Source organism: Lampetra planeri, chromosome 13, assembly GCF_965212315.1.
Source record: "Lampetra planeri chromosome 13, kcLamPlan1.2.h2, whole genome shotgun sequence".
NCBI classification, from domain to species: Eukaryota; Metazoa; Chordata; class Hyperoartia; order Petromyzontiformes; family Petromyzontidae; genus Lampetra; species Lampetra planeri.
The window spans coordinates 9460894-9470658 of record NC_136119.1 but is presented as its reverse complement, the minus strand read 5'-3'; the positions used below and the strand labels follow the sequence as shown (position 1 = coordinate 9470658).

At 45.0% G+C, this 9765-nt stretch overlaps 1 protein-coding gene across 4 annotated transcripts in view; it reads right to left on the bottom strand.

Moving 5' to 3' along the window:
- Positions 1–1067: 1067 nt before the first annotated feature.
- Positions 1068–9765, bottom strand: part of LOC144722043 (methyl-CpG-binding domain protein 2-like) — a 44910-nt gene continuing 36212 nt past the window's right edge. For all 4 annotated transcript variants that reach the window (XM_078600118.1, XM_078600119.1, XM_078600120.1 and 1 more), the window contains 2 exons: positions 8688–8811; positions 1068–3637 (listed from right to left, as the gene is read on the bottom strand). In XM_078600118.1, coding sequence (XP_078456244.1) covers positions 8688–8811 — 124 coding nt within the window. In that variant the 3' untranslated portion in view covers positions 1068–3637. The remainder of the gene's footprint in view (positions 3638–8687; positions 8812–9765) is intronic.

The window sequence follows — 9765 nt, the reverse complement described above, 5'->3', positions numbered from 1 at the left end:
GGCAAGGAGCGGTTTCGCGGTGGGCGATCGCACGGTGGAAGGGGGTGTTGAAGGGACGCCAAAGTGTTGTGCAACCGGAGATCGTAGAGCGAGAAGAGAATGGTTCATAGTCTACGGAGGTAACAACTGCGTTGACGTTCACAGCCGCGACATTCAGGTCCCTTGCAAGGGTCGTCGCACCGTGCCGTGTTTGCAATTTATGGGAAATGTTTGCCCACGTTTGCTCATGCATTCGGCACAATGCTGCGCCTTACTATGAATGCGAGTGCCATATAACAATGTCATGCTTAAGCTGTGTACTGTTGAATCCCGTCATGAAATAAGGGAACACAAAAGTCAATAATAATAATAATCAGGATGTAGGTCAAGGCTAGCCTCGGTTTACCAACAAGGTATCAATCAGATTCATTTCCTCCGAATCGGATTGAAACACGCACCCACACCGAGCGTGTTCCTCGAATTTCCCAGACGTCAGTCGACGGACCAAGATATCCACTGCCACATGCACACTCATGAGAAACGACCAGATGAAAATTGGCTGTAAATGTGAATAATGACCATGTAATATAATTTGCGCAAGTAGACCACGGAGTGCCAATGATGTAGCTTTAGTCAAACAGTTGGTGGTCACGAGTGAATTGTAAATTTAACTGCCCTTGTGTCACTAGATTATCCAAACTCCAACACAGGAGATAATGAATCTGAATGGGTTCTCACCTCTTTAAACATTACATTATATTGATATTATTCAAACCCTATTCCCACTTAAAATTGCGAGCAAGTTAAACATAATTAAATAACCCGAGCAGCATTTATTGCTTGGGATGAGATAGTACTGAATACATCTTTTTTGGTAAAATTGCATTTGAAAGTGAACTAATTCATATTAAAAATGTCACCGGGTACAAAGCTCGCTTAAATAGCGCATCATTATCATAAGGAAGCTTTCGGATAGTCGTAAAATGATTGTATATGGCTAGAAGACATTTCCTTTAAAAAAACAGAAGCGAACCATTTAACTTAGTTAGGAAGTCGACAGACAATGAAACAAAATCTGCAACCCAACGTAAAAAAGTACAAACTTTTAATTAAAAAATATTCTGATACACACACTGCCGTTAGCAAAACACATCTAACTCATCCTATTTGTAATAGGTAATGCTCGTTTTATGTAAATCTACAGATTTAGTGTACCAGTTTTTCGAGGCCAGGAAAACCTCCTGCAACAAAAAAACTGCAGTCGTGACCATAAAAGAGCAATTTATTACTGGAAGTAGAAAATAATTAAAAGTATGTCAACAAAGCTAGAGTGTAAACAACCAGTTCTTTGGTACAATTCACAGCAGTTTATACCATTACCTCCTATCCATTTAAATCACATTACACGAAGTGACCCTTATTTCAAGGGCACCTTAATTGGATAATTCGCAATTAAATGACACCATACTTAAGCAAAAGTTATTCCATTACTTCAGTTACTACAAAAGCACGCGAAAAAATATTTTTTTAAACGTATACCGGAATAGTCAAGGCAACCATGGATGAGTAATCATTCACCTGACGATTCCAGCTCAACTGGAAGTTTGTTGCTCCTTCCATGCATCATGCAAGTTGGCCCCTGCATTAACAAAATTGCATGTATCATGGGACCTTTTGGCCAGTATCAAAGTATGAAAAATAACAATAGGTGTATCCCTCTGTCAATAAAACAGCCGTTTAGATGTTTGCCTTGTGGCGTTCTCTGGTCTGACACTGGTGAAACTTGGCCATAAAAAAAGACTGTCTCTGGTGTAGGCCATTCAGTTTCAAAGACGATGCATATATTATCAGAGCATGTTCGTTTGCACGTTCACCACAAGTACGTGTGGCTAATGCAGACTTGATTCCTTGCAAAATGTGTTTGACAATCTTAACGCCTGTTTTATTGCCAGAAAGGGTAAAACCTATTATTTTTTCATAAAATCGCCTTTTAGTTCGTGTTGCACAGCAAACACACGTACAAAAATCCACGTAAACTTACCTTACATCGGGCTCCATTTGGAGAAAACCATCTCATAGCCATCACAATACACTCTCGGACTTAGGAAATATCCATCATTTGCGGTACACATTTTTCAATGCCAATGGCGGTGTTGTGCAAACTGTTTTTTGTGCGACGCACGACAACAATATTACGTTTAGAATAATATTTTTTTCCATCATGTTAATAGCATAATGGCCATGAAAACATAGCAATCAAAACAAGAGTGACCTCGGCTTGACATTCACACATTAACCATAACGCTGAGGCTTAACAAAGGCCTTTGCACCTATGCACCAAAATCGATTTAAATATTCTGAAGCCTTTCAGCCATCGACACATCATACTTACTTATATAAGCAGAAAGAGGGACGCCGACAACCATTCATCCAAGCAGACTGAACCAACAGCAAAGGCTACACTCTACTGGGTTGATGAAGGGGCTTCGGCACCCATAAAAAACGAAGATGGATTTGGAACAGAAGCAAGTGAGTCGGTGCTCGACTCAAGAGTGGGCATGAAAGGAGATGAGAAAAGTCGAGGAGGGGAGGCACTCCCAACAATCTATTGCTTTCCCTTGCAGCGACTGCTTGCCACATTGGCATCACTGCTGCCAACACGTTAGCGCCAGGCCCAAAACGGTTTACTAAAAAAAAACGTAACTTGAATATAAGGCATTGTTTATTAGAAGCAATATCAGTATGTTACAATATACGATAAATCTGTTTAATTTAATAACCTTAAGCAATCTGTTATAAAAAACATTCATGATGGTATTTACAGAGCAATTGTATAGTTCCCATACACAATGCTAAAGTAAATAAGGGTTTTAAAAGACATTGGGTTTTTTCCAATTTGTGTTTAAATTATTGGCTTGATCCTTTATTTTGAGTAATGGAATGTTCTCTAAACATTGCTTTTTCTATAGGATTAAGAACTTTTAAAAACATCATTTCAAAACACTAATTTATTCTAACATTATTTGCAGTCCACTCCATATACAGTATATGTGCTCTTTTAACTCTGAAAATACACAAATTGTAAAGATTTATTTTGCTTAATATATACTGTACAAAACTCACTGTATATAGTACAAAGCCCAGTAGCAACTGTCTGCAAAAATATTTGTAAAGAAATAAATCCCTTCTATTCATTAATAAAATAGAAAAACGTAAAAAGCTGTATATTTTAAAATCAACAGCTTTTAGGATAATGACAATTCGATTTGTAAGAAAGGCTGTTGTGCTTATAAATAGCATTAAATACACATACGACATTTTTATTTCAGAATGTCTCATCATTGAATGATAACAATAAAATGCCTTTACCCCAGTGGCTGGGAGCTGAAGAAGGGAGAGAGAGGGGGGAAGTGGGTTTTGGGGAAAACCCGCATTGGGTTCAAGAAATACTAGACGTTTTTCATTAAAAGAATTCATTCAAACAAACATTATAAAAAGTCATGGCTTGCTATGGATCTTTTTAGAGCAACATACATGAAGGTGAATGCAAAGTGCTGGCTGAATGTGCGCACGAACGTGTGAGTGACTTGGCGAGCATTGCTTCATGATTTTCTGCACCCAGTCAAAAGTGCTCCAACCTCCAGTAATTGTCTTTTGCCTGCAAAACATCGAGAAAAGAAACAGGGTTTTATTACTTACGTTCAACCCGGTTTTAATAGTTGCACTAAATTTTTATTTTTTTATTTTACCAGGTAAGGCACACTGAGCTCTATAGCTCTTATTCAGAAGCGACCTGGTCACAAATCATTGACGAAGTGGCCTTATCATGTGGAAATTTACGATTCTAAATGTGGATGGAAAAACCGGGGCGACCTGGAGAAAAGTCCAAGCGTCCACGGGAAGAACATGCAAAACTCCAACTATACAGCAGGCGTCCTGGTCGGGATTGAACCCATGTGCTCCTGGAAAGCAGGCGAGGGATTTAACATCTCGCCACGGCAGCGCCCGATACACAAATCAATACCGTTCCTGTTTCAGGACCAGAACTTCAACAATTGATTCACGTGACCTCCAGCCACCGTTTCCTCAGTGAACTGTATAACCAAACAATTCAAAGAGGTTACATCGAAACAATCGCGTCTAAGAAAAGCATGAGCTCGGTTCAAAGACCAACTTGACAATAACAACTCAACACCACAAGCCATTCAAGCGCCACTGTGCACTTGACTATCTTGCTGATACACCACCGGTAAATTTGTGAAGGTGGGAACAATTTTTGCGATGAAGGAAAGTGAGTGGGTGCGGATTGTGTCGGTGGCCAACTATGAAAACCAGCTTTAATGCAAGTGCTAAAACCCTGTTTATTCATACATTGGCCACAGACACTCTGACGATACAAATGAAGCAATGACAGCGCTTAACCGGAGGCAAAAGAAGGCTCTGCAACCTTCACTAATGTCCCAACTAGGTGACCATGGCCGAGAGCCCCGCATTCCCAATTTGGCCTTCTGGAGACCGCAGCAAAGCAAGCCTGTGAGGTTGTATGTTTGTTTAACTTATTTCGCACCGTACATAGCCAACCGTGTTTAAATCGGAGGTGCTGGAACGTGTGAGGTTTTGTGAATGCATGAGGGGAACTTTGCCGAAGGTACGCCAGCTTTGCTAGCCCAGGACACTGCCATCAGGGCCCGGAGTTCACTCACCCTTTGTGCCCGAAGTGATCGCCAACAGGAACACCGTTTTGCGAGTCAACAGTCTTTCAGAACACGTCCCCCCCCCCCCCCCCCAAGGGTTCAAGACGAGAATCAAAGAGTGTTCAACTCCAGGTGTAATTTCCGGGGTGCAACCCTCGGGAGCAAACCCCGACCTTGTTGGTGGCCTCTCCCGCTTCATGGCCCTAAAGAGTCCTGACAGCATGTTAGATTACCTTACCGAGTGCCCCTCAACTTCCCCGTGGAAGGCCGAGATAGCCGCCAATGACCCTCAGGGCTGCCAACGAAAGCTGTTCATCGAACGCCTCCAATAATTTTGCAATGTTCACATCCCCGCAAGATACAGCTTCAAACCCTTCGCGTGATACCATCCTCAACACTTTTTTCCAGCAGGAAACACACTCACCAAGCGGCCTGGCTCCTGGACTTAAAGGGAGTAAATCCTGAACCCCTCTGTCCAAACCTAAGTCTGGAGAACCAGGCCATCTTAATTTCCACGTTGTGAGGTTCAAGGCAGTCGACCCCGACACCAGTCCCTCCCTCTGCGACAGCAGATCCAGCATCGATGGGGGCTGCAATGCGTCGCCCACCAGCATGGACTTCAGCTCCAAGAACCATAACCTCCTGGATCAGTTTTACAGCAACGTTGGAATTGGAAGGGGGGGGGGGGCAAAAGTAACCAAATCCCTCCCCCTTCCCTGTTCAGCACTGTGGACATCCCATTCGTAATCACAGCTCTCCGATGGCAGTACCTTGAGGCGAAGTACCTCACTTTTGCGCACTCCCTCGCTCTCTGCCCAAGACAAGAGGCGAGCCAACTCATGCGTCAGTTTGTCGAACCGAGGGGAGCCCTGCCGGTTCACCATGGCAACCGCCATTGTCTGTCGCGCTTCAACAAGACATCCTTCCCCATCACTACTGCTCCTACTTGCCGTTCTAGCAATAGCCTCGAAAGCCCTGAGCTACAGGAGATTGATGCTCTCCTTCCTTTCCGCTGGTGACCACCTGCCCTGCAAGGCCTTTGCTTTGGCTTTAAGAAGCCCAGGGGAATTCCCTCCCGCAAGCACGGAGGCTCCAGCCATCATAACAGGCCTCGCCTCGGCAGCTGGAGAAGAGCTTCACAGAGTGCCTTATGTTGCCCTCCACAGGGGTCTGCGTGCTGTTAGCAAGCAGCACTGCATGGTGCTCACATGTCGCCTGGCCCACCTATGTGGCCCAGAGTTCCCAGGATGCACCTTGCACTCCCCCCACTTCGCCATGCAACCAGTCCAGGGTGGTCCAAGCAATGGGGCTTCTTTCACTTGACCTTGTCATCACCTGCAATCTTGAATTAGTCTGGGCTGTTGCCCCAAGACCATTCAACGGGCATCTTTGAAGCCTTTTGTTACATCTCCCAGGAGGAAGGGCCAAGCGAAAACCCCCTCTTCTGCGCTCAATTCCTCAGCCGATGAGCACATGCCTCCTCCTTTGCCTCTGTTTTTAACTTAACTTGTCTGTTATTCGAGTCCAAAATCCCCGTGGGTTTCTCAAATATTGTTATTGCCACAGTAGAGGTGGCCGAGACCCCGGAGGTATTCGTGAGCACACCCAGGCACCCCATGGATCCTTCTGGGCCTCCTAATTGGGCCCCTCTCTCAGGCCTGTCTGAGGTTGCTCTCAGTATTAGCTCTCAAACGCTCTGCCACCGCCAAGAACATCGTGTAATTTTCCTCCCTGAAACTCGTCGTCGCAGTCAGAAGCCTGCTCAGAGACACTCAACATATGAGGGGGCGATGGGCTGCGAGGACAATACCGCTCCAATTCAGCGCATTTTGCAACCAGTTGCAACCGATCTCTAAAGCATTGTCGCCCGACGGGCACTTCCTGGGCTCTGTCACTCTTTTGTAAGGATGCAAGTGTTAAACTTATTTTGCACCGTACATAACTGCTAATCGGTGCTGTGCCCCCCCCCCCACCCTATAAATGTATCACCCTGTCGGAGCTGGTGGACGTTGCTTGTCAGCCTTGGGGGAGGCCGCGCTTGCCTGCAGGGGTACATTGCCCATACATCACCATCTCTTTCTGGATGGCTCGGTGGACATGTTTGCGGGGACCGTTGGTGCCCCCGGCTCCTCCCCGCCTCGGTGCGATTGGTCGCAAACCCACGTTTTCCAGAGGCATCCGGCTCGACTGGCCGCTCTCTGTCGTGAGAGCATGGACCTAGCGCAAGGTCTGGGATGTCCCAGCGGGACAACCACACCCTTTGGAGCTGATCGTAGAGCCGTTTCATGCTCGGAAAGAGTTGGATGGCCTCTTACCCCACCGGCGCTGCCATTAACTGTGGCTCTTTGGCACCAAATGCACCGCCTCCACGCTTCCCTGTCCCGTGAGCGTAGCGCGCTCGCTGCCGTCAACACGACACCTGTTTCACGTCCGAGGTGCTCCAAGCACCGTGATTGCGGATTGCCATCCTCAAAATGTAATTCCGATCCGCTGTCACGGCGCTCCGGGGCGCGTGGCCATGTCCTACTGAGCAAGGACCTCCATGTAAAATACGAAAAACTTTCTCGCACGAAGCCATTACAAGAACAAAAAAGGCTGTGCTACGCTGCTCAATCGCAGTAAAACCGCATGTATTACCCGCGGGATAATTTGTACGTTCCGCCTACGAAAGAATTTAAACTCTTACTGCTCGCAGACGACTAAACACTCTGCACCTGGCCCAGGCACAGAACTTAAAAAACACTAAGAAATTTAAATTCTTTGGATCTTTCGGTAAAGTCACGTAGATAGAAAAATAATAATACAGTGAATATAAATAAAAATTAGAAAAAATAAGAAAAGCCAAAAAACATTAATGTAGACTGTAGCCTGGCTCTTAATCGGAGTGAGTGTACTGGCAGTCTATAATGTAGAGTGTAGCCTGGTTTTTAAGCTTGGTGAGCGTATTGGGATTCAATAATGTAGACTGTAGCAATGGTTATTAAACTGAGTGAGCGTACTGGCAGTCCATAATGAGTAAATGGTGGCTGGAGGTCACGTGAGCTGGAAGAGGGGGGGCAAACCACCATCACCCCTCCACTTCAATGGTTAAATTATTAATTAATCACTCAAGTTCTGGCCCTGGTAATGTGTACAGTTGGAACTTGTCGGTGACCAAGGTATGAATAACAAATAAACTTACTGCACACACTGTAGTTATGCAAGCATTCCATTTTTTATGCCCACTATTTGTCACAGTACAATTAGCTTACAATGTGGACATTAATGTTCCATTAAGACGGACAGCATACTTGAGCCTCAGAACCTAAGTGGTGCCATTTATTATTCATACATGTTTACTGTCAGACAGCAAATGCACAGGATTCCACCACAGAACAGTGCTGTACCATATCAATTCCACTATTTTAAGTGGTGAATTGTAGAAGAACGGCTACTTATTGAATTAAATTTAGCAATGGCTCTCGTGTATGATGATTGATTGCGTTTGTCCTGCAAGGAGCAAGCCCTGTGCGCACATGCTGTAACACCCTTACATGCTGTTACACCCTTATAAATATACACAGCAGAGCCACACACTTAATAATCGCCCCGGATTGTATGTCACCTACTTGTTATTTCCAGCAGAAAATGTTTCACGTGAACCGTGCAGGCTTAACTGCTTACAATGTGATTTCTGCTCATTGCGGTGCATTAATGAGATGGCTGGCTAGGAGCTGTGCAATATGTGCCGCACAATAGGGGGGGTGTCGACACGCTCGCGAGAGCCGGACAATTTAATCGCCGACACCGGCGATGAAGTCCTAGAACGCTGCGTTTGAAAGAGTCGCGGAACAACAATGACACCAAATTAGCGAGCGCATCGTTTGCGAATTGGTAACGGACTCCCACTGGCACCATTCTGTTCCGCCTCGTGCATTTGCCGATGTGCCGTATGTGCACTGTAGACCCGGCGATATGCGTCAGATACATCCCCCATGCCCGTGTGAACCGCAGGGTCAGGTTCGGAAAAGTCACCTATGCCACAACAGCTTTTTGTGTCTGCTCGCCTCGCGTCGCCTCTTCTGCCCGTGCCACCACGTCGGCTGTTAGTGCCTCCTCCAGTCTCCTCCTCACACTCCTTACCCGCTCCTCCTGCTGCCTGCAGACACAAACACAAAAGCGCTCGTCACCCACGTGAGGCCGCGCTACCTGGAGGAAAATTAAAAAGCGTTTGCCATCCATCATCTGTCAAGAGATCTGCTGAACTGTGAGCCATTTGAGTCTTTCATTATTACGGCTCATTATTATGCAGTGTAGGTGGCCTCTTCTCACGACCACTAAAATCATTACCGCTAGCCATTACCCGCAGAAGGAAAATACACACCAACAATTGTAATGCAATATTCGATTTCTTTGTCTGAAAACATTGCGTGCAAAAAACAAGCCCTCAAGTGGAATGGATAGAGTAAAGTGTTACTATGATGTACACCCAACAAGTCAGCCTCTGCTGTTTCAGCACCGACATTCATCACCAACCATTAAAATATCAGACATCAGAGCAGCTTATTAGGATCTGTACATTCTTTCTCCTCTGCTTGGAACAACAAATCAAAACCATTACCCTCTACATTTACCAATACGTCTCCCATAAGGGGCTCCTGAGACAGGGCTAAAACCAAGAACATTGCCACCATTTCCATTAACTGGCCAGAGCTTATTTATATCTGCAGCTATCACTTTAAATTCAGCTGGCCAAGAGGAGTCATTCAATTAAAAGCCATGCGCAATCTATCCTGGACATCTATCCACGTCATCTGTCAGTTTCTCACAAGTCTGTCAACCTGCAGTAAATGTTCATCATGCCTGTTTTATCAGCATCAAGCATTTCTAAATTTATCAAAGAGATTATTATACATAGTGCAACATTCTGGAATAAATTTTAGGTTGCTATGGAAATCATATGTGCGCAGAGGATACATCAGAAGTAGGCGGTGAGTTACATGACGGTTAAACATTCTGAATGTGAAATTAAATCACAGCTATGAAACAGCCGTATATAATTCACAATGCAATTGTAACTGTAACTGCAATTTTGGCTTTGTAATTGTTATAG